This window comes from Gobio gobio (assembly GCF_949357685.1).
Source record: "Gobio gobio genome assembly, chromosome: 18".
NCBI lineage: Eukaryota > Metazoa > Chordata > Actinopteri > Cypriniformes > Gobionidae > Gobio > Gobio gobio.
The window spans coordinates 8,810,829-8,836,291 of NC_137111.1; the positions used below are offsets into that span (position 1 = coordinate 8,810,829).

General features: G+C 39.2%; 1 protein-coding gene across 2 annotated transcripts; it reads left to right on the forward strand.

The window, feature by feature from the left end:
- Positions 1–1,887: 1,887 nt before the first annotated feature.
- lrrc73 (leucine rich repeat containing 73) lies at positions 1,888–25,073 on the forward strand (the record flags this gene model as incomplete). 2 transcript variants are annotated; one of them, XM_079842610.1, is made up of 6 exons in its annotated part: positions 1,888–2,476; positions 6,047–6,207; positions 8,360–8,482; positions 8,969–9,069; positions 18,184–18,379; positions 18,493–18,587. In XM_079842610.1, the coding sequence occupies exons 1-6, from the start codon at positions 2,205–2,207 to the stop codon at positions 18,585–18,587; spliced, it is 948 nt and encodes a 315-aa protein (XP_079698736.1). In that variant the 5' UTR covers positions 1,888–2,204. The 2 variants fall into 2 exon arrangements, with proteins under 2 accessions (XP_079698736.1, XP_079698735.1); XM_079842609.1 differs by lacking the exon at positions 18,493–18,587 and adding an exon at positions 25,000–25,073 and having other exon boundaries at positions 2,181–2,476.
- Between the last annotated feature and the right edge of the window lie 390 nt (positions 25,074–25,463).

The following is a 25,463-nucleotide window of genomic DNA, read 5'->3' on the forward strand; positions in this document are numbered from 1 at the left end:
ATGAATGAAGCAACACACTAATGTGAATAAAAAAAATTGTTTGTGTCTTTCAGACGGGCTACCCAAAACAAAACGTAAGCCCGGCTTGCCGACGGGCGATCTTAAACTGTGAAATAACATTCCTTTCTTGATGTGCGTTCACTCTCTTGACTTGATATTTGAAGGGTGCGTGTGTGCGTGTGTGCGTGTGTGTGTGTGTGTGTACGGTTCCCGGTTATAGACACTGATTGGGCGAGCCAAGTAACGTTAATAAAAAATAACATTCCAATCAATCGCGGGTGGATGAGAGATGAATCATTGTGTTAGTTTGATATAGATATTTTGCGAGCCCTGTGGGCGATTCATTCTGGTTGCCGTTTCCCCACACACTTTCAAAACAATTCCCATGTACTGAGCGGAGCTGAAGCTCATTAAATATGCAAATCTTATCCAATCATAGCCGTGGGCATTTACTTCCAAGTCTTCAGTGCGGCACGCCCATAAAAACTGAGAATTTGTTAAGAGAGCCTCAAAACCGGGGCAGAAAATAGCCTATTACTTATTCATTATGACGTTTTTGAATGTAAAAACCACGCAGACGTCATAAGTTGACCAGTATATTAAACAGTATATATATATAAAAAATAAAAAAACAGTTCATGACACCTTTGATATACTATTGATATATAATTTATTTCTGTGATCAAAGCTGAATTTTCAGCATCATTACTCCAGTCTTCAGTGTCACATGATCCTTCAGAAATCACTCTAAAATGATAATTTATTATTATCAATGTTGGAAACAGTTTTGCTGCTTAATATTATATTTTTATAACCTGTGATAAGTTTTTTTTTAGGATTCTTTGGTGAATAAAAAGTACAAAATAAAAAAGAAGAAGAAGGAGAAAGAACAGAATTTATTTAAAATATGAATAACTTTTAACAATATACACTATCATTATTTCATATATTTTCATCTAAAATCATATATATTTTTTTTATTTTTTATATTTTATTACATACTTTTTATTTATTTATTTTATTTTGGGTTAGCGTGTTTGTTTGGATGTATATGTGTTATTTGTGAAGCACCATGTGAGCTTAACTTTAATTGCCCCAAGGGGATAAATAAAGCTCTAAAGTAAAGTATTCAAAAGTTAGGGGTCAGTCATTTTTTTCTTTCTTTTTTTGAAAAGACATTATACTTTTATTCAGCAAGTATGTGTTAAATTGGTCAAAAGTGATAGTAAACATTTAAATTTTGAATAAATTCTGTTTAACTTTTTATTCATCAAAGAATCCTGAAAAAAAGCATCACAGGCTATAAAAAAAATATATTAAGCAGCACAACTGCTTTCCAACATTGATAATAACTGAGTATCAAATCATTAGAATGATTTCTGAAGGATCGTGTGACACTGAAGACTGGAGTAATGATGCTGAAAATTCAGCTTTGATCACAGGAATACATTACATTTTACAGTACATTAAAATACAAAAACATTATTTTAAATTGCAATAATATTTCACAATATTACAGTTTTTTCTGTATTTTCGATGAGCATAAGAGACTTACACACAAAAACAATACACACACACACGGTTTGACCTCACTATTTATTTATTTAATTAAATATGTATTTATTTGTCGGTGACATATACCCCAAATTCACTTTCAGAAATAAACCTACACAGGCAAATTTCCACCGGGGTAAAAATGTGTGACAACGTGTCCCGGTGTTTTTTCTAACGCAATCCTACATCCCAGAGCCAGGTCATCATCGGTACCGTGGACCTGATGTGGGCTACACTCGTCACCTCAAGAGCTCGCGCCCGTTTTCCGTTCACACGCGCGCCCGACACGTTCTCTCCTTGTAGCCAATCCCACCATCAGCTGTCAGGCGGATTACCTCAAGCCCAGTGTCGCCTAATGCCTGGTGGTGTTGGTGAGATGGCAACAGCCTAACGTGAGCGACATTTAGTCCACGGTGACCGACAGCACCAGCATCGTCATCTTCGGTTCATGCAATCCTTGAGGATCCCCAAGCATGTCGGGAGGCAAACGCAGATGAAGCACAAAACGCTGAAGTAGCAGCAGCACCACCACGCCTTCCGCGATATTCCGAGCCTGTAGCTGGTGCTCTGGCGTCGGCTGGAGTAGACATTGCGGATCCGAGCTACTCCAGGATCCATAATGCTCGTTAGTCAAGCCTGACACCACCGAAATGCTGCCGGGCTCTATTCAGATAACTGGAGAGGCGCTGTCCGGTGCTGAAATCAAAGACATATGCGACAGCCTGAAGGAGAACAGTGTGCGGCTGCTGTCCGTGCGCGGCTGTCAGCTGGCCGACCGGGACTTCGGCCGCGTGTGTCGCGGCGTGGCAGAGTCGCACTCTCTCGCTCAACTCAACCTGAACCTCGGCGTGGTGTCCACCATCGGCCGGACCAAGCAGCTGGCAGATGCTCTGAAGGCCAACAGATCCATTCAGACCCTCTTGTGAGTGTTTCCTCTAAGGACAGTATTTTTATCGAGAAGTGTGCCAGTTGCCTACTTTTCTAAGCGAGCACACTTAAGGAATCGACATTTCGAGAGACCTTCTAGTGAGCTGGTTTTACTTTGACAAGCTAATGAACACCAAATCTATATCCAGTAGGCTACATCTGCTCAGGCTTGTGTACTAATCTACCGTAATCTTTAAAAGCGCCATTGTGTGCTATGAATATCGTTGGCTATATGACAAATGCTTGTGATGTAGATGTAAATGTAGGCTACAATGTAAACAAAGAAACTATTGCAACGCACTAAAACATTCCTGCATTTCTTTCAACATGCAGAATATAAAAGTATAGAAAAGAGTATAGATATGTGTTTTTGTGAAATGAGTTTGAAGAGCTCACATTGACTCGCACTGTTGAGCGGTCGCCACTCGATTTCAAGGGACTCCGATTGCGTCATTGTAATATTAGCTCACTGAATTGTGACTGGTCGTCCTTCTCAGATCATTTGCATTCCTTTTTTTTTTCTTTCCTTCTTTTTTTTCATTTTGCGTGTCAAACTTTGATGCGGTATAACATACTCAGTTACTACATTGGGAAGTGTTACAGCTCCCTCTCTGTCTGCTCAGTCGCAATAAAAAAGGAAAAAAAAAAAAAAAAAAAAAAAAAAAATATATATATATATATATATATATATATATATATATATAAATTTTGTCCTGTAAATCCTTTATAATTGTAATCCGAGACTTATAACACTTCTTCTACCTCAAGTGGCTGGTAGTCATGTATATATGGAAGCTTGTTTCTGTTACAGATTAAAGGTACACTATGTAACTTTTCAGTCGGCTTGAGGTCGCCTATTCAAAACAAAGGCGTAGTTTGATGACGCCACGTTTGAGGGCAGAATCTTGGGACATGTGGTCTTCACCTCACAGCCGGTGGTAAAGAATCGGGATAGGACTCGGGCAGAAATCATGTTCATTATTAACGTTACTGTAGTCTGAAGCAGAAGCAGGACCGAGTGTTGCGGAGCTGAGGAACCGTTGGAGCGTTTGTTGATACGATGAATGCAACACACGCCTCGCGAGCAGCGGGACTTTTATTATGCCACAGTCGCTGGCGTCATTTCCGCTTTTCGGGTCAGGAGTATGAGGTAACGCAGCTCTGTTTATCATATTAGACACATCTGAGTGTGTTGAAAATGATGTTATGACGTTACTCTGTGCGTTCTCTCAGCGGCTGCTATGACACTTGTTCACATTGCAGTGAGAGTAAAGCGTTTCTGCAAAATAAAGCCGGAAACCGAGGGGAACGCAGATATGACGCCATCGACAGGCGACTCCCTCACACGTCCCTGTTCATTGGTTAAAATAGCGATTTTCTCACGATTTAAAAATAGTTGGAAACATTTGGGATATTGTAAATACTCAACTGAACAAAATATACAACACTGGCCTAGTGGTTTTTGGATATTTTACTGAAAAAAATTTAACATAGTGCAGCTTTAAAAAACATTTTAAAAGATAATTGCGACCTTTTTATCTCAGTTTATATCTCGCAATTCCAGAGGTGGACAAAGTACACAACTCTATTACTTGAGTAAAAGTAAAAGTACTACTAGTCAAATATTACTCCGTTACAAGTGAAAGTTCTAAAAACAGATTTTTACTTAAGTAAAAGTACAGAAGTATTTGTTTTTAAAAGTACTTAAGTATCCAAAGTACATTTCCTTTTGTATGTCAATGCATTATTTTATTACTGTTGCATTGTTGTATAAATGCACTCTATGTCATCATGGTGGTTTAAGCCAGTCACTGATGCTCCATCCGACATGCTAGCATACGACCACCTTAAACTCATTTCAATACTTGTATAAAAGTTACAACGCTCTTTACAAAGCTGCTGTCACTTTAAGGCAGAATGCATGGACCATACTCTGATACTGCATCCGATATTCTCCCAACTGTTTACTCTTCTCTTTCTCCCAGACATTTACATTTTTTTACATTTTATGAGACATGTGTCAAGTATATGCCAACTAAACTAATCTCTAATCTTTTGAGAAAACTGAAACACACTTTTAGTATGGCCATGGTGCACACACTGTGCCAAGGAACCGTCTTTTTCCATTTAGCTATAAACTGATCAGTGTTCAAAAAATTGTTAGGAAACTTCACATGACCCTACATAAATAAATCAAAAACCTTTTTAAAGAAGAAAAAATCATCCACTTACTTTCAAAGCTGCTACAGAAAAGACTTTCGACTTCGAGGACTTTGATAGAAATGTAGTGGAGTAAAAATTATGATATTTGTCTTTCAAATGTAGTGAAGTTAAAGTAAAAGTATCCCTAAAAAATAATTTTCCAGTAAAGTACAGATACTCAAAGTGTGTACTTAAGTAAAGTACTCAAGTAAATGTACTTAGTTACTGTCCAGCTCTGCGCAATTCTGACTTTATAACTCGCAATTGTGGAAAAAAAGTCCTTTTTAAAAATTTTATTCTCTGGTGGAAACCAGCTTCCATATGTATGATAGGGATTTCACCTCTAATTTCTAATTAGTTTAAAAACCCCTGTGGTGAAAATCAAGTGTTTAATGTTGTTTAAATGTCTATGTGGTTTTTTTAATATGCTTATATTCATAAGTCATTTTGTCAAAGAGTCAAAGAGTATTTTCTCTTTAAAACCGTCTCAAAACCGCAGTTTGAAATCGCTTTGTTTCTGACGTCACAAACTACCTTGTAACCAATCACATCACGAGGGGGGCGGGCTTTAGCATATCATTACCTGTGACTCTGAAGCAGAGGAGTCTCAAGAGGAGCCAGGTTACCCTGGTATTTTTTTCTGTTGATATGAAAAATCGGGTAGATTTAGCAATATAGCATGTGAATAATGTTTATGATGTATATTACAATGTTATGATGGCAGAAGGTCTGGACTCCATCGCATCTTTCAATGGTCAAGGACATGTAACACAACCAATCACGGTTCGTTTTGTTCCGCGTCATGTTTGGGGAGTGAAAATGGAAAGTAAAAAGGACCACTAAAGAACGCAAAAAAACACGTCTCGCGGACATGATGACTTTGAAACTCCTGAAGTGTTTCCAGAGAATGTCTGTGGGTGTGACGTCTTAGGCTGAGACTATGATGAACTATATGCCTTTCTCCACTCACGTTCTATGATGTTCAAAGCGGATACTGAAGAGACTATTTTGAGGCATAAAGACATTTTTTTCACAGGAAAAAAACGTTTAAATGTGTCATTTTGGTGATCAAAGATGAGCTTAAGGGACAAAAGGGATAAACATTGCGGAAAAGGGAGAAAGCAATGATTGGACGAATATTTTATGGTCCTTATATACGTATACATATAAATACATTTAGACCACTTAACTTAGGGATTGCTATCAGGATGTGAAGAGACTTTCAACCAGCATAGCAAAAAAAATTTCACCTACCCTGCCTTTAAAACACTTTTTTTTTTTTGCTGCCGTTTTCTTCAGGGAATGCAAATTTAGCACAGAACGTAATGTCCGACTCTGTCCACTTTTCCTGTTCCCCTCATAGTCTCCACGGAAGTCCACTTTTAGATGCAGGTCTGGTCACCCTGAACGGAGCCCTCTCCACTCACCCCTCTCTGGTGTCCTTGGATTTGGGAGACTGCATGCTGGGAGATGAGGCCGTCCGCCTCATTTGTGGCATGCTTCCTCCGGATGGAGCCAAATCAGGTAAAACATCACAGCTTCACCAGTCAACGGTGTTTCCATACAAAAACCTGATACACTGAGATTAAATAAGCAGCTAGTATATGCTATGTTAAGAGTTTTGGTGTACACCGATCAGCCATAGCATTATGACCACTGACAGGTGAAGTGAATAACACTGATTATCTCTTCATCACAGCACCTGTTAATGGGTGGGATATATTAGGCAGCAAGTGAACATTTTGTCCTCAAAGTTGATCTGTTAGAATCAGGACAAATGGGCAAGCGTAAGGATTTGAGCGAGTTTGACAAGAGCCAAAATGTGATGGCTAGACAACGTCCTTGTGGGGAGTTCCCGATCTATCAAAAGTGCTCCAAGGAAGGAACAGTGGTGAACCGGGCCGGCGACAGGGTCATGGGCGGCCATGGCTCATTGATGCACGTGGGGTGAAGGCTGGCCCGTGTGGTCTGATCAAACAGACGAGCTACTGGAGCTCAAATTACTCAAGAAGTTATTATTGGTTCTGATAGAAGGATGTCAGAATACACAGTGCATCGCAGTTTGTTGCGTATGGGGCGGCATAGCCGCAGACCAGTCAGGGAGCCCATGCCGATATTCCCTGGTGGCTGTGGCTCTTTCAGCAGATAATGCACCTGCCACAAAGCAAAAATGGCTCAGGAATGGTTTGAGGATTACAACAACGAGTTTGAGGTGTTGACTTGGCCTCCAAATTCCCCAGATCTCAATCCAATCGAGCATCTGTGGGATGTGCTGAACAAACAAGTCCGATCCATGGAGGCTCCACTTACATGACTTAAAGGATGGCAGATACCACAGCACACCTTCAGGGGTCTAGTGGAGTCCATGCCTCGACGGGTCAGGCCTGTTTTGGCAGCAAAAGTTTGACCAACACAATATTAGGAAGGTGGTCATATTGTTATGCCTGATCGGTCTATATTACAGTACTTTTTGGATGGCTGACTCAATATGCTAAGAAAAATGTCAGAAATGTGCAAATTCTTGTTCCTTTTGCACTTCTGCTGCAGTCTTTCTGCAAAACCCTCATTTATCAATGTGAACACACATAGCTAATATTGAAAAATGATAATTAATGGAAATGATGTAGTTGATATAACTATTTTTTGTATTTTTGAAACGCATTTGGTTTTAAGGCTGTGTGTAAATTTTTTTAATCATTTTGAAAATACTGTAATCCCAGCTAACACAAATACTGTTTGTTTTAAGTTATGAAAACGTTATTTCTGAATGTTCTCAGAATGTTCTAAAACAACCCATTTTAAAAACGCTAAGGGAACAAGTAAAATGATTGAATATATTTTGGGACAAGGTTAGATTCAATGGTAAATGTCATATATCAAATTTGGGTGTCCACCTAAGATAATCACCATATTTATAATGAAACCATCATATTTAAAAAATATGATAGCCAATTAATCATATCATGTAATAAAATATAATTTATTGTTACCACTGTAAATCTATATTAAATTATTATGGGATCTCTTTCACTGCTTTCAGAATCTTTACTTTTTAACATTTTGTTTCGATATTTCTACAGTATATTAACATATTTTAATAACAGCATATTTATTAAACACAAACGAATTCTCTTATTTATCAAAATAAACAGAAAATTGTTCAAACTTTGCTAAAGTGCTGTTAGACATTATTTAAAACACATTATTATATATAGCTGATGTTTTTGTATCAATACTGTGTCTTTTACCCCGTGTGTCTGTGGGGTAAAATGCCCCCTTGCCACCTTATGATTTATTTTCACACAAAATCCGTTGCTCCATAAATGTTTAATACAAACTTTTTTTTTTCTGTAATCATACACTATGGGAGTAATAAAAAGTGCCTTTAGCGCCGTTATACCATAACATTTAATGTCAGACGAACGTCCAACTAAAACATTTGAGATGAAAACGTTCCATGAGCGAGGTATAGATAATGTTTTTGTGCCAACGTTTTGAGAACATTATTAAGGACCAGATAACTTTGCGTGAACATTCTATTAACGTTACGTTTGTTCATAACAGAATGTTAGGGAAGTTTTGAGAACATTCCCTGTTAGTTGGGATAGTAGCTTTAAATCTAGAAGCATGCTGGGAGCTATTATGAATGAACAGTGCGATCAATAATACTGCACAGGGCTTAAAGAGCTGACACTGAGTGCCAACCCAGCCATCAGCAGCCAGGGCTGGGCTCGACTGGCCATCGCCGTGGCTCACAGCTCACAGTTACGGGTCCTCAACCTTGACTACAATCCCTTAGGTGAGCCATCTTCTGTTCTGCAGTTTTGAGGTATGGATGTCATGTGTGCTGCCCATGATACACAGATATTGGTAAACTGACAGTAAGTTTGATCAGGGATTTTTTTTCTGGCAAATTGAAATCACATTTACATTTTTGCATTTGGCAGACGCTTTTATCCAAAGCATTCAAGGTACACGTTTTTACATTTTTTTAAAATCCCACGGACATTTACTTTATAGCATTTTTAATCAGTTATATTCTTGACACATAAATCTATTTAACAATTAATTTAAAGAAGCAAGTGTTTCCCTGGCGTATAGTGGAAGGTGTAGACGTTACAGTGTATATATTGAGACATTTATATTGCTGACCGTGAATGAAACAGCCAGCCAAGCATACAAATGTTTCTGCCGGGGAAATGCAGGGTTTGCACTTTGAAAAGCGCTAGGTTTGCAGTCCTCTGAGTCTTCTGTCTCAGCTCTTCCCACTGCTTGTGGTTTCCAGGGGATCACATCGCTGGGATGTTGGCTGTCTCCGTCGCATCCAGTCGAACTCTTGAAGTCCTGGACTTGGAGGGAACCGGCCTCACCAATCAGTCAGCACAGGTGCATTACAAGCTCACAACTGCTTCATGAAACAGCTGTTTTTGAATATATGGTTACACTTTATTTTAAGATGTCTTTGTTACAGTGTAATTATACATTTAAAGCCACAATATGTCATTTTTCGCCGCTAGAGGTCGCTTATTGAAAACAAAAGCGTAGCCACAGACGAGCGCTTCTGCTTCTTCTGGTCATGCGTAAGTGGGGGAACGCAGCGCTGTGTTATCATATTAGCAGTGTTGGGCAAGTTACTGAAAATTGGTAATTAGTTACAGTTCTAGTTACTTCTTTTAAAAGTAATTGAATTATTTGACCAATTACTGTATATCAAAAGTAATTAGTTACTAGGGAAAGTTACTTTTATGCCTGCTTTTTAAATGTAAATATGAACAGTACTGAACAGTCAAACAATAAACAATTTTTCATTAAATATTTCAGACGAAACTGGACAAGTGTAAATGCATCTGGTTGTTTAAACCACGTATGTAAATTTGACTCCTGGAAAATGATTAAGAAATATACGTGTGTGAGCGTGTTATAGGCTATATATGACATGTTGTAGTCAGATATGACGGCGCTACGCCGCAAATGAGTAAAGCAAGACAACACGCAAACGGACGCAAGTGAAGATGCTCAAAAACACAATCATCTTCATCTTCATTAAAACTAATGAGACTAAATGATCTCAACAGTGTGTAATAGGGAGGATAAAAAAATCACGGGCTCCAGACGGACTCGGGCCGAGAATTTTGATAAGCTGTCGGACACGGGCCGGGCTAGGGCCTAGATTTGAGCTCCTTGTCTGCAAGCGTTCACAAAAGAGAGTAACGCGAGTAAATGTCAGTAATTGTAATTGCGTTACTTGATTAAAAAAAATACAGCTACAGTTAAAAGTACTGAAATTACAGTAGCGCGTTACTCCCAACACTGCATATTAGATACATTATTTGAGTGTGTTGAAAGTTATGTTATGACCTACTAAGGCATCTTTTCACAGCTAATGCGGCCAGAAAAAGAATCTAGAAATACGCAATTTTAAATGAATTTCCTCTGCGTGCTATATAGCCTATAGGTGCTTTGATTGTCATAATTCTGTACTGATAGGCTATTGTAGGCTACGGTATAGTTATTTTATATTGCTTAATAAAATTGTGACCGATGGAACAAATGCTATAAAGAAATTATGAATTATTACACCAGGTAACGTGGTCACAACAAATGAACAATGATAGCGTTTCAGGTAGGACAGCAGATATATCAGCAAATATCGTTTTCAAAGAGATTATTTTTGGAATATAATATAAAAAAGCACAGTGACGGCGACTGGGTTAAAGGGTTAGTTCACCCAAAATGTAAATTCTGTCATTAATTACTTACCCTCATGTCGTTCGACACCCGTCAGACCTCCGTTCATCTTCGGAACACAAATGAAGATATTTTAGTTGAAATCTGATGGCTCTGAAAGGCCTCCATTGGCACAATGGCACGGTTCACTCTCAAGACCCTTAAAAGGTACTAAAGACGTTGTTACAAAGTCCATCTCACTACAGCGGTTCTCCAATAACTTTATGAATCGGCGACAATAGTTTTTGTGCGCAAAAAAACCCTAAATAACGACTTATATAGTGATGACGATTTCAAAACACGGCCTCATGAAGCTTCGAAGCGTTATGAATCAGTGAGTCGAATCATGATTCGGATCGCGTGTCAAACTGCCAAACAGCTGAAATTTGGCGATTCAAGCCGCTGAATCGACTCACTGATTGTAAGCTAGATCGATATTAGGCATGGTAAACAATGGTACTTGCAGTAAATCAAGAAAACCAGATTTAAAGTCAAGTTAAGTCAACTTTATTTATAATAGCGCTTTTAACAATACAGATTGTTTCAAAGCAGCTTTACAGTGTTGAACAGGAAAATAATGCAGCATCATTTCATTCAGCCGTCTAGCCATTCTGGAGAAAAAATGTCATCAGTTCATTTCAATTATCATACGTGACAGTGTGGGCTTTAGATTAGTAATTAGAGCAGTAATTTAGTTTATATGGTTAATTTAGTTTAATAATTAGATTTATTTCGATATTTAGTTGAAAAATTTAGAAAAATTTAGTGTCCCCAACTGAGCACGCCAAGCCAGAGGCAACAGGGGCAAGGAAACCACATCAGGTATAAACAATAAGACTAACTGTGTTGAGCTATATAACAATGATTAGTTTTCTGTCCATGAATGTATTTACAGAGTTGCTCACCTGTCTAATAAAACACCAAATATTAAAGTGTCTTTGGTGTTTCCATGGTTTCTACAGAATAAAACCGGAGGGTAACGCGGGTAAGATGTCATTGATAGACGACGCACGGTCTGTGTCCCGTTAAAATGGCTTATTTATCTGGATTTAAACATTCTTGGAAACATTTGGGATAATGCAAGTACACAAGTTAACAAAATATATGACATTGTTCTAGTGGTTTTTGTATATTTTAATAAAAAAATCTTACATATTGTGCCTTTAAGTACTTGGTAATATTCATTAACTACATGTACTTTCTATAGAGTTAGGATTAAGATTAGGTTTGGTTTAGGGTTAGTTCCATGTAATTATGCAATATAATAAATAAGATAATATAATTGATAGACATTACTGTAGAAAATACACGTAACGTGTAACAAGGACACTGCAAATGAAGTGTTACCGAATATATTTATTCAAATTAATTATTTATGAAAGATTGTTTTTATCGCCTAATATTTACATTATATTTAGAATAAAATGCAGGCTGAGAACATTATGCCTTAAAGGGGTAGTTCAACCAAACATGATTCATATACTCACCCTCCATATTTCAACAGCTGTATGAATTTCTTCATCTGTGGTACACACGATACACTATTGTTCAATTGTTCATGGTAGTCATGGTAACTATTGTTCAGCCATTGACTACCATAGTGTGTGTGTGTGTGTGTGTGGGGGGGGGGGGGGGGTACCATGGTAGTCAATGGATGCCGAGATCTTCTTGGTTACAGACATTCTTCCAAATGTGTTCCTTTGTGTTCAGCAGAACAAAGAAATTCATACAGGTTTGGAACAACTTGAGGGTGAGTAAATGATGACAGATATTTTTTATTTTTGGGTGAACTATCCCTTTAAGGCAGGACATTGTATGATCTTCAGTTACACTCTAAAACTTGTATAAATGCCTATTAGAATGCAATTCTGCTGCAAGAAAAAAAAAAGTATTTTTCTACTCTAACCATTTAAAATAACATGTAAATTAAACCAGTCGTGAATTATGCGTAATGCATATAAGGTAATCTGTGCAGTCGCTACATTAATTTTGCCCTTGAAAGGATATTGTGCGTGTATCATAGATATGCACTTTATAAACCAGATGAGTAATCCTAAACCTTTTCCTATCACCACCTGCTGAAAAATAGCACAGTGGAGGAAAATAATGGATTAAGCATAACTTTAAGCCATAATACCTCTGTCATCCTCATGTCATTACAGCCTCATAATATTATCTTTCTTCTGTGAAACACAAAATGAGACGCAGAATGTCTAGATTTATCAATCTTCATCTGTGTTTAATGGAAGAAAGAAAACACCACAGGGTCAACATGACCTATGCCATCAGTAAATGGGTGAACTATTGCTTTAAAAGCTCTTAAAGCTGTTTCCTTAGGGACTGTCAACAGGAGGGAGAATTAGCAGAGGGTTATTTTGTCTTCATAATTCTCCACTAGAGGGCAAGGTTGGACAGGACATTTATTATTTGTGCTCTCAGTGTTTGTGTGTTCCTCTCATGAAGGCTGTAATTACAAGGTTTGGTCTTTGATAGAGAACTTGATAGCTCCTCATCTCTCTTGATGTCTCAAATGTTCATGGGATGGTAAAGTGTGCATTGGTTTCAGAATCTCAGCAGGTGTAGTAGGTCATCCGGGTATTTGTGCCTACTGTATCATGATTTTTAAAGTAACCCTGTAGTCAATTAGCCTGGATGCCAGCCGAACTTAGCCCCGCCCACAACACTTTTACTCGGGCAGTTCGGTCTGGACTTGCTCAATAGAGAAGTAATTATGCCCGAACAGAAGCTGTTCGGACCAATGAAATTGTCAGGGCGGGCTTCAGACGATGATGGACAGATGATAAACAGTAACGTAATCATCCACGTCATCAAAGGCGCTTGGGTTGAATTTGTTCTAATCCTAAACGGAGAACTTGTTCGTATATGCATTCACCTTTACTATTTCTCTCAGAAATGATGATCGTGTTAGTAAGTACTCTGTGTATCCTTAAATTCTTTTTTTTACAACTCCGGCAAAGTTCGTTTACACTCATCTTTTTCTTCTAACGTTAGGCTACTTATTCCAGCGTGCGTGCAGACAGGGTTGCCAAGTTTTTACAAGAAAACCCGCCCAATTGCTAACGTTCCTCAAAACTAGCCAAAAACAAGCCCAATATCTTTCCAGGGAGGTTCTCCGGGGAAAAAAGGCATTTGGGGGGTAAAATATGTGTTATTTTGGAAGGACTGCCTGCTAAAATTCGCATTCCTGGGTCTGTATATCACATAATTGGGGTCGCTTCAACCCGCGGACATGGCAACACAGTGCAGTTGAGTTCTGTTGACATTTGACAACTGACGTTATGCGTCGCTCGGTCGCTCCGTTGCTCTGATTGGTTGTAGGTCTATCCAATTGAGTTCTTTCTTGGTTCGGTTGAAACACACCCCATAATCACAGCCCAACGGAACAGTATCAGACTCATATTCTGACTAGAATTGAGTATGACGACGTCAGGCTAGTAGTCAATAATTTTAGCCCTTAAAACTCATCTTTGATCACCAAAATGACATTTAAAAAAAAAAAAAAAACCTTGTGCCTTTAAAGGGCTTGAATGTAACTCTACACCCTTGTTTCATTTAGTATACGCAGATCCAAGAATATCCAAATGATCCCCGCCTCCATTCACTCGCTCAAGCTCAGAAATACAATCGGCCAACTTACTGTGCGCACATTAAGTGCTGCACAATGCCGCTCTTTACAACGTCAGACACATAACGGTAATGAATATGATTATCATTTTGCTTCACTACGTTATCAAACAGCTAATAATGTGTTGCTAATGTCACACAAACCATGTTCCCGTTCTCCATCTCAGTCTGCCTTCAGTATCAGTCAGCATCCTTAGAAACGCTTTGAACATCATAGAGAGTCAGTGGAGAAAGGCATATAGTTCATCATAACATCATATACATAATTCACCTGCTATATTGATAAATCGACCTGAATTTTCCGGGATAACCTGGCTTCTCTTGAGACTCCACTGCTTCAGAGTCACAGTTAATGATATGCTAAAGCCCGCCCACCCGTTGACCTGATTGGTTGCAATGTAGTTTGTTGACTTATGAATTTGCACATGGTTTGTCTTAAAGCATATTGAAAACACCACATAGACATACAAAGAACATTAAAAACTGGATTTTCACCACAGGGGGTCTTTAAGTATTCGAACATTGTACTGATTTGATGATAATGTGCATATTCGGACACATGGGCAGAATCGCAAAAAAAAAAAAAAAAAACGCCCCCTAAACCCTTATTCACTATTCCCTACTTTAGTCCACTAATACAGTTCACTTGACGTGAATGAAAATGAATGAGTGAATTCGGACAGCCGTTGAGTGTACATCGGCTGTACACTCGTTATTGCGGTGCAATGTGGGATAGAATTAGCCTGGCTCCGCCCTCCTACATGCTTCCACTCAATTTTCATTTGCCTTCAGTACTCCGTCTGGGATTGCGGTATATTCTCTGGTTTTCTCCGGTCAAATTTTAACCGGTCCAATCAGCGAACAGAGGGAGTGGCTGAGAACGATGACGTTGATGTTGTGCGCTAGTTTGAGATGACAAACCTCACGACCAAACGTTAACGATTGGCTATGGCAGATCCAGAGCGGCTCTGGGCAGATCCAATAGTTTTAAACTTCAACAGAGTTCCCGCCTTCAAGGAAGTTAACGCTTGTCTTGAGTCTGGAAGGTCCATGCTAGGACTGAATGAATTCAATTACTTCCACTATGGATTCGGACACCACTACAAATGGCTGTCCCTTCAAATAATGCCCTATTTGAGGATGTAGGGGGCGATTTCAGATTCAGCCCTGGTCTCATTCGCTTTTCTTCCAACACAACCTATTAAGCAAATGGGACAGCTTAAAGGCGCAGTTTCATTTACTGTCGCTCAGTGAATTTTCACTGGCAAAACCCAGTCGTTTCAATAGGAATCCAATGCGATCGGGATTTCTTGCCAAGGGTGAAAGATTCGCTGCGTTGACAGAAAGCTGCTTTGTTTGAAATTGATTAGGTGTGAGCTGTGCTTCATACATCGCTACGCTATTGACAACAGACAATGGCTTTTTGCCCACTACATTTAACTAATGTAACCGCACCTTAAGGCACACTAACACAGAGTTGAAACGACAATCATTCATTGAATACTACTAAACTTCCGCTCATTGCATGTTGATTTATTGGATATTTTGGCTAATTTTATTATGTTTTCAGCAAGTATTTTGGTTCTGTTTGGGCCTGGGCAGTTTAGCTGAGAATCCAGATAAACATTTGAATCTCACTTTCTCTGCAGAGAGCCAGAGGCGAGAGAAGACACTCACTCCATCCATCATTACATTTGTTTACAAGTCACACATTATATAGATGAAAGAATTGGGACACCTGACCATTACACCAATAAGGACTGTAGGAGCTAAATCTAATACTTTAAGCTACTGAGTTGTTTTGGTCCCAGAGAAATTAGGTTGACTCACTCTTGTTTTGGTGTTACGTTGTTTAAGTCATCCATAAGAAACGAGAAGACCATTCTTCCGTTGCATCACCATACACAGTTTATTGGCTCCACAAACACCACCGTGCATAATGTCCAATTGAATATTCAATACCACATAGGCAATTCCTTCAAAGGGAAGTTTTACATACGTTCACTGCTGTTGCCATAGATATACATAATAAAGACTGGCTGGTGGCCATCTTGTCACAGGCAAGCTTTTTGGCGGACATTGTGGTACCTGATGTAAGGTGAGTGATCTGCACGAACACAAATACTCTTACCTCGCTGAAATCTTGACGGATTTACAAATGGTTTATTACAAACGTTATTAACGTGGCTATAATTCTGGATGCTTGAACAAACTATGAATAATTATTCATAAGTATGCAGTGTCATAGCAACATCTCTGACGTTTATAACAAACCAAACAGTTTGAAAATCGGTAGAAAATTGAGCAAGTTATGGTTATTTAAAAAGTACATGCACCATTAAAGTTACGAGTGAGTGAGCTGACTGTGACAAGATGGCCGCCAGGTGCAGCCGTCGACCTCCATTGGCCAGCAGCGCGGACGAGACATCTAGCCTATATTATGTATATCTATGGCTGTTGCGGTCAAAACCTTTTTGCCCTTCGGGGTCAAAATACCTACCTACAGCATAAGGAAGGCTACCTATATACATTGATCTCTTAGTGATGTTCACAGCGCCACTCAGTGGTCAAAAGAAGAATAACATCACCCTTCCAAACACATTTTGGCTCCTACAGGGACTGTAATGACATTGCACTCTAAATCCATAGGCATTAATATGGAGTTGGTCTCTCCTTTGCATCTATAACAGCTTCCACTTCTCTGGGAAGCCTTTCCACAAGATTGTGGCGTGTTTATGTAGGAATTATTGCCCTTTCATCCCTTGGAGCATTTGTGAGGTCAGGCACTGATGTTGGACGTGAAGGCCGTGAATGTTCATTCCAAAGGTGTTAGATGGGGTTGAGTTCAGGGCTCTGTGTGGGCCGGTCAAGGCGTGCGGCGATAGTCTGTGTTAGATGCTGTTCAGACGCAACACCGGTTACATAATTTGCCTGGGCACCACGGCCAGGCCGGCCTGTTGAAAGCTCTGGCTCACGCTGGCCCAACAGTGTAGAAGTGGCTATTGGCTGCCCACGAAACGTCTACTTTGACCCGCCCTCAACCACTTTAGAACTTTATTGTTATTGTCCTTGGTGTGACCGTCTTTTTGATGGAATCCAAAAAACTCCCACAATGGTGAGCTAACTCCGACATGATTTTGTATGGCAACTACACAATCTGTTTTCTTTTTTCCATTTTATGGCGGGCAGCAACAAGCATTTGGGTGCAATACTGCCACCTACTATGTAGGAGCCGCCAGACTGTTTATGAATTAGATTTATTGGCTCTTTAAAGGGTTAGTTCACCCAAAAATGAAAATTCTGTCATTAATTACTCACCCTCATGTCGTTCGACACCCGTAAGACCTCCGTTGATCTTCAGAACACAAATGAAGATATTTTAGTTGAAATCTGATGGCTCTGAAAGGCCTCCATTGGCACAATGGCACGTTACACTCTCAAGACCCTTAAAAGGTACTAAAGACATCATTACAAAGTCCATCTCACTACAGTGGTTCAAAAATAACTTTATGAATCGGCGAGAATAGGTTTTGTGCGCAAAAAAAACCTAAATAACAACTTATATAGTGATGACGATTTCAAAACACGGCCTCATGAAGCTTCGAAGCGTTATGAATCAATGAGTCGATTCAGCGGTTTGGATCGCCAAATTTCAGCTGTTTGGCGGTTTGACACGCGATCCGAATCATGATTCGACTCACTGATTCATAACGCTTTGAAGCTTCATGAGGCCGTGTTTTGAAATCGTCATCACTACATAAGTCGTTATTTAGGTTTTTTTTGCGCACAAAACCTATTCTCGCCGATTCATAAAGTTATTTTTGAACCACTGTAGTGAGATGGACTTTGTAACGACGTCTTTAGTACCTTTTAAGGGTCTTGAGAGTGTAAAGCGCATTGTGCCAATGGAGGCCTTTCAGAGCCATCAGATTTCAACTAAAATATCTTCATTTGTGTTCTGAAGATCAACGGAGGTCTTACGGGTGTCGAACGACATGAGGGTGAGTAATTAATGACAGAATTTTCATTTTTGGGTGAACTAACCCTTTAAGTGTTTATTTCCTCCCAATTTTTCAGTGTTCTTCACATTCATTTTCCTCATGCCTTTCCTTGTTCCTCTGTGGTCAGATCTTCCTAGATATGGTGGAGAACTACCCCACCAGCCTGCGTGTCCTGGTTCTAGCGGAGAACGACATCAGCCCTGAGCTGCAGCAGCAGATCTCGGACCTCCTCTCCGAAGGCGAGGAAGAGGAAGATAAGGACGGAGAGGCCCGCGGCAGCTCGGTGACCCCCAGGGAGAAACCCAACTGGGTTCCCCACAGCAGTAAGGGCTGACCCAGCCTCTCTCTCTCAGCCTGTTCTCTTTACTTCAAGACTGTTTCACTTAGATTTCCCGCTTTCTCTTTCCCTCTTTGTGTGTGGATGACTTTCCTGCAGTAACTGGTTCTAAGAGGCTGGGGCAAAAGGGAAGTACAGAAATTCACATTTCTCATGCATCATTTAGGAGAGATCATTTGCTACTTATGAAATAGAAATTTGAATTTCTTATAATGGCCAAGTTGTGAGTTCTCTGTCCTGTATGTACTGAAGGCTTTAGACTTAGAGGTTATTATTATTAAAGATACATTTTAAAGGAAGGGTTCAGCCAAAAATTATCACTCAACTTCATGCCGCTGTAAACCTGTATGACTTTTTGAATCTTGGAAGCATATCCTGACCATTCCTTTCCATATAATGAAGGTTAATGGGCACTGGAGATGTCAAGCTCCAAAATGACAACAAAAAAACACCTTAAAAGTATCAAACAAGTACTCCATATCAGTACAATCAATAGGCCCTTGGTATCAAGATGCTTTTTGGTCGATCGGATCACAAGTGGATGACGCTAAATACAGGTTTAAACGAGATTTAAAACATTTTGAGCTTGTCCACTTTCGACCACTTCCAGAGGTAGTCGAAAACGCGTTCGACCGGATTGCTTTCGTAGTGTAGACGCTCATGTGGTCGAATGTGTTCAAACAGCCGCAAAAGACCGTCTACTCTCCACCTACTGACCTAATGAGTAAACATTATGGGATGTGCACTAGCCAGACGGGATTTAAGCTTTGTCGGCTGAAGACGCAAGTTTGGTTTGGGAAAGTTACCTCAGTTTTTGGAACTGAAAGTTGAGGTTATCCGCTGACTTACTCTATAACCTGCTTTCTGGAATACCCCCCAGAAACTAAAGCTGCTGCTCTCCGTATGTTTTTCTGTCCCGTTCATATGTAAATTGCACAAGCTTATTTTGTCCATTTGTTCGAAAGATCTGAAAAAGCCCATACATTTACCATACATAGACCCTCCTCTCGAAGAAATCAGGACAGAAGTGGACGAAATTGCTTTCGTAGTGTAGACGCTCATGTGGTCGAATGTGTTCAAACAGCCACAAAAGACCGTCTACTCTCCACCTACTGACCTAATGAGTAAACATTATGGGATGTGCACTAGCCAGACGGGATTTAAGCTTTGTCGGCTGAAGACCCAAGTTTGGTTTGAAGATGAATAATCACAATGTTCTCTCACCATTCCTGATTTCTTACACACACTCACAGCGTTTGGATGTTCTTGCGGCTGTCAGAGCAGGGGGGTTTTCCAGAAAGCAAGGTTAACTTACCATCACATATACCTTGAAATCTGTGTTGATTAACCCAAACTTTGCTTACTCAAGGTATGCTGGTTCCCAAAACACGGCCGGAAGTAAGTTCAGACAATTCAGAGTTCCCAGTTAACTTACAGGACATTCTCAACAGAGCGACGAATGAATGATTCACCATGGAAACAGACGCACATTCTGCGTCCCAATTCATCTACTTTTACTACATCCTAAAAGTATGTACTCTTTTTGTGAAGAAAAAGTACATACTTTTGAGTGTGTAGCAGAAGAGTATGCAAGCTTTGGGACAAACTACTTCATCATCTTTAACGGACGTCACCGTTTAAACTGCCCTGTCAATCATCGTCGCAGTTCAAATCCTCCACATTCAATTCAATTACCTACCGTATCGGAGAGAAATGTAGACGCACGTTGATCTGCCATTCGTGGGTCTTTAATGCAGAGACTCCTCTCACAGGGTAACTTCAGTGATTTAGCATTAAGCTTTGTATTTAAACTGGGTCATTTATGCAGTAGAAATGTGAAATTATTTTTGAATTTGGTTCCTTCTAGACTGAGAAAAGACAGAACATGTATTTTTGTCTCATGTGGATGAAAGACAACAACTCCCAGAATGCACTTGCTTCGCTGCCCTATGAGGCCACTCCGTACACCGCCCCCAGCGTCGTTTTGATCGTCATAATAATACAATAATTTTGTTCAGTTAGAGAATAAACACTACAATTAAAAACTGAACGTGTCTTTTCAATAAAGTGTGAGTGAGCCGAACGAAAGTCACGCCACAGACGCAGCAGTGTCAGATTTCATTCATCATGACGAACTGAGCAGAGCTGAGGTAACGTTAAGCGCCAGTCTGGCACGTTTTCAGATCGCATATGGAAGCTAAACTATCACAGGAATTCATTGAAAAGTTGAAACACTCACTTTACTCTGCACCGCTCCGTTATTATGATTGTCCGTGCGGCCGTCTGTGTCTCACATTCTGTGCGTGAGATCTCTCCCCATGGGCGGGTTGATAACATGCGGAACAGCTCCATCTAGTGGCTGTAGTCTTTAGCCTCTGGCCAAAAAATCCTCAGATGACGCAAAATGACGATATTTGCGTCATTGGAGGATTTTTTCCAGAAATAAAATGCATAATTCTCTCGTCTCAGGGGGATATGAGGGGGGAAAGTACCATCATTTGAATATACTACCGGGTTTCTACTGATACAAAGCCTAATGCTAAATCACTGAAGTTACCCTTTAATGGCCAAACGTATCATTACAAAAGTTCTCAATGCTGCTGCAGGTGAAATATAATGTGGATAACATTGAATAAATATCTTTTTGTCAGGTTAAATACTGATAATTGCTCACTCAAACCCCTTTATCTAATCCTCTCTACTTAACCGCCATGTTTGTAGTTTTTTAACACTTTTTATCCGTGTCTGTAGTTTTAATCGAATCCTCGCCATCTCGCAATGGGTTGAGGGCAATATCAGCTGTTAGAGTGCGCATCGATCTGCACTTCGAATTATGACCGGAAATAGTAGACCATCCGGGAATCTTTGGAATACTCTTTTTTAGACATACTACGATTTGGGACATACAAATTCTTTTTTCGAATACTATTTAGTATGGATAGTATGTGAATTGTTACACAGCATAAGAGAAAGCATGCCATTCTATTTCCACTTCTTCTGTTGTTTAATGGCGATCTTCATAACCCACTTAGTGCACATCGCCACCTATTTGCTGGTTGTGCAATCATTTTTTTCAGTCTTTTTGTTTAATAAGTATTCTTTATTCACTGAGAATAAGGATTATATTGTTTGTCTGATGCTATTTGAATGCATATTCATGTGTGAGATGACAATAAAATAAATAATAAATATCTTTGAATTGAATATATAACAAATTTGGTTATATTAATATAACTATTAATTATTTAACACACATCTAAATACAAACTAACCCTGGATCACAAGCTGCTCCGGAGCAGGCTATGTTCAGAGAGTGAGTTGCTATGGTTACTTACATACCCTGAAAGTTACTTCAGTTTTTGGAACTGAAAGTTGGAACTGACTTACTCTATAACCTGCTTTCTGGAATACCCCCCAGAAACTAAAGCTGCTGTTCTCCGTATGTTTTTTCTGTCCCGTTCATATGTAAATTGCACAAGCTTATTTTGTCCATTTGTTCGAAAGATCTGAAAAAGCCCATACATTTACCATACATAGACCCTCCTCTCGAAGAAACCAGGACAGAAGTGGACGAAAGTGGACAAAAGAGACGGATTAAAACACCAGGGGCCTCATGTATGAAACTTAACGTAGTTTTCATCCTAAAAAAGATTGTGCGTACATGCATCTCCTTCCCGAAATAACCATATATGGAGCTTACAACGCCTAGTTTTACCATATGCATAAGGTCATCTGCATATCATTTCCATATGAACAGTTCCATCCACGTGATGTCATGTTAAGCGATACAAGACATTAAGAAAATATGACTATAAATGCCATTTGTGCTGTCACATTACAATACTAAAAATCATGCAGTATCCTTGTCTTGATTTAGAATAAATAAATCAAAATTGTATAAAATACATTTCACAGAAGAGTTATTCTCATTCTTTCCCACTGGCCAAATAGTATTTTAAATTGTTTTAAACAAATCAAATGTATGCAGTTTTGCCTATAAGGTAAACATATATTTTAGGATGTTTATATATATATATTTATGGAAACGGATCTGCCTTATTTTTGCATTGTAAATTATTGTCTGACTCGAGTCACTGATAAAACATTTTTTTAATTAAACCATTAAAATTGAAGTTTCCTTCAAAATCTATCGTTCAAATACAATGGTATTTTTCATAATATTCATATAGTTTTCAGTCACGTGACTGTTGCGGAGGGCAAAACAGCCATAGAACTGCAGCAAATCCTGTCAATTTTCCATCTTAAAAACAAAAATATGAACAAGAGGCAAGTTTTTGGCACTTGTGATCCATACACAGCACCTGCTGCAGTATTTCAATCACTTAAAACAGCGGGACGCTCTGAAACGCTTAACGTGAAAAACACTTATTGGTTGCACCAATAAGGATTAAATTAAGTTTAACGCTAATCAAGCATTTGTTGATCTGGGCTTTATTTTAAATCGAGTTGCGTTGCATCCCTTCATTTTAAACACAGATTAACTGCGCAGAAAGACTGTTAGAATTAAAGAGCTGATCGAGCAGGCGAAGGGTTCTGCATACTATATACAGGCGAGCAGATGAGCCCAGAATATGAATGCAACACGTTTTCTTTATAATGGTTTTCGATGGAAAAAACCCTTAACGAGAAACCTCGTGCTGGATTAATTATGTTCATCTGCTTGCCCATACAAAGTATACATAATCAATAAGGTGTATAATAAATTTGGTCTTTTAATATCACCGTCTTACTACATTAATACTTACTAGTACGCTGGTAAAAATGACTGCCAGTCAATGGAGGAAAGCCATGTTTTACCCTCCAGGTGGCTGTTCCCATATCGGTGTGACGTCACGTGAAAACTATGAATTGAAAAGACCATGAAGGGGTTATTATTAGGCTACTGTCTGTCTGTGCATGACACCAACCACACACCTGCGCCCAGCAGAGTTTTTACAGTACTGTCATCAGACTTCTTCAAACCGCACAATGGGCCGTTCGATCACAGAGCGAGTCCTCCAGTGTCTGTTATTATACTGTCTATGTCCATCTGCTTAGTCAAGAGCGCATCATTGATCATTATTCACATGAAAATATCTAATGAAAACGTGAATTCTGCTATTCAGAACACAATTATTATGCACCAAGCAATCCTCGCTGTGGTCATTAAAAATCCCAGGATGTCCTTCGATAAAGAGTAGTGGTGTAACCCCGGCATCCTGGCCAAAATTTGCCCATTGGCCCCTGTCCATCATGGCCTCCTAATCATCCCCATATATATATACGATTGGTATCATCCATCAGTCTCCTCTCCACCAATCAGCTGGTGTGTGGTGGGCGTACTGGCGCAATATGGCTGCCGTCGCATCATCCAGGTGGTGCTGCACATTGGTGGTGGTTGAGGAGATTCCCCCCTTCTATATAAAAGCGGTTTGAGTGAGTGCCTAGCAAAGCGCTATATAAATGTAATTAATTATTATTATTATTATTAGTTAAAGCATTAAAACACAGCAGGAAAAGTGTTCAAAAGCAGCGTATCCACTACAAATATTTCAATTTTAATTAATATAAAAATGTTGTAACTTCTGGATAATGATTTCATGCACTTTCAGTGCTTAACTCCATTAATGAGGGTGGCATATTTAATCTAAATGTGGAAATGTTCAAATGGAAAAGTGAAAACATTGTGTTTACTTCATTACTTTAGACTTCATTACTTAGAGTACGCACATTTCAATGCAGTTTTTTGTGCGTACGCAGCGTATCAGCCCACAGGTGTAAACGGGAATGTGTCTGCCTCGTCTACTTGTGATCCGATCGACCAAAACGCATCTTAAACAGAGCCAATGACGTCCATGGTGTGGACTTTTATAATCAATTTCAGAGCATGGGCAAGATGATCTTCAGAAGAAAAGCTGACATTTTTGTTCCTCAATGATTTGATATATAGTACACAAGCAGGGACTACTTTTACGGTACTTATGTTTTTGAGTGTGTGTGTGTGTGTGTGTGTCATTTTGGAGCCTGAAAGACCCAGTCCCCTCTCATTTCCATTGGGGTCAGTAAGATTTTTTTGATCAAAAGTGACAGTAAAGACTTTTACATTGTAACAACAAAAAATATTCAAGTAAATCTTGTTCTTTTGCACTTTCTATTCATCGAAGAATCCTGAAAAAATATGTATCACAGTTTCCACAGTAATATTAAGCAGCACAACTTTCAACTGTGATAATAAGAAATGTTTCTTGAAATCCAAATCATCATGTCAGGAAGATTTCTGAAGGGTCATGTGACACTGAAGACTGGAGTAGTGATGCTGAAAATACAGCTTTGATCACAGGAATACATTACATTTTACAATATATTTTACAAATAGAAAGCAGTTATTTTAAATATCACTTTTTTTTCCTTCAAAAACATAAAAAAATCGTACTGACCCCAAACGGTCAGGACATTCTCCAAAAATACACGGGACAAACGACAGTCATACAGGTGTGAGGGTGAATGTGAGCTATCCCTATAAGGAAGAATCTTTAGTAGACAAAGAACTGGAAAAGCCTCTTCATACATTTCAAACATTTACCAAATTGTCTCTGACCCTTCCAGACTCTTCCAGCTCCCAGATGGTCCTGATGACATCAGGACTGGGTGAGAGCTTTTTGGCAGAGACAGAGATGTGAAACTGGAGCTGCCTATGTTTTGTGCTCGACTACTGCAAGAGCGCAACTCTCACACCGCATGACCTGTAGCAATTAGCGCAAGACAGTTCAAAGCTGGAACAAAAACCTTAAACACCAAGTGACTTATAATACGCAATAGTGAATTATTTATTTTACAGATGTACAGTCTATTTATAAATGAGTATTTAACCGATAACAGTATACTCTGTTAGATAAGCTGTATTGGGTTGATGTGATGGCCTGATGCCTGAATAAATCAGTTTACACCTTTTTAAATGGATTTTTCTATGATTTTTTTTGTTGTGTAAGACCTGAAAGTTCAAATGTTATGACAAAACTGCATCCAAGAGATATACATGGTTATTGAATGCCCATGATTTGCAGTGGAAT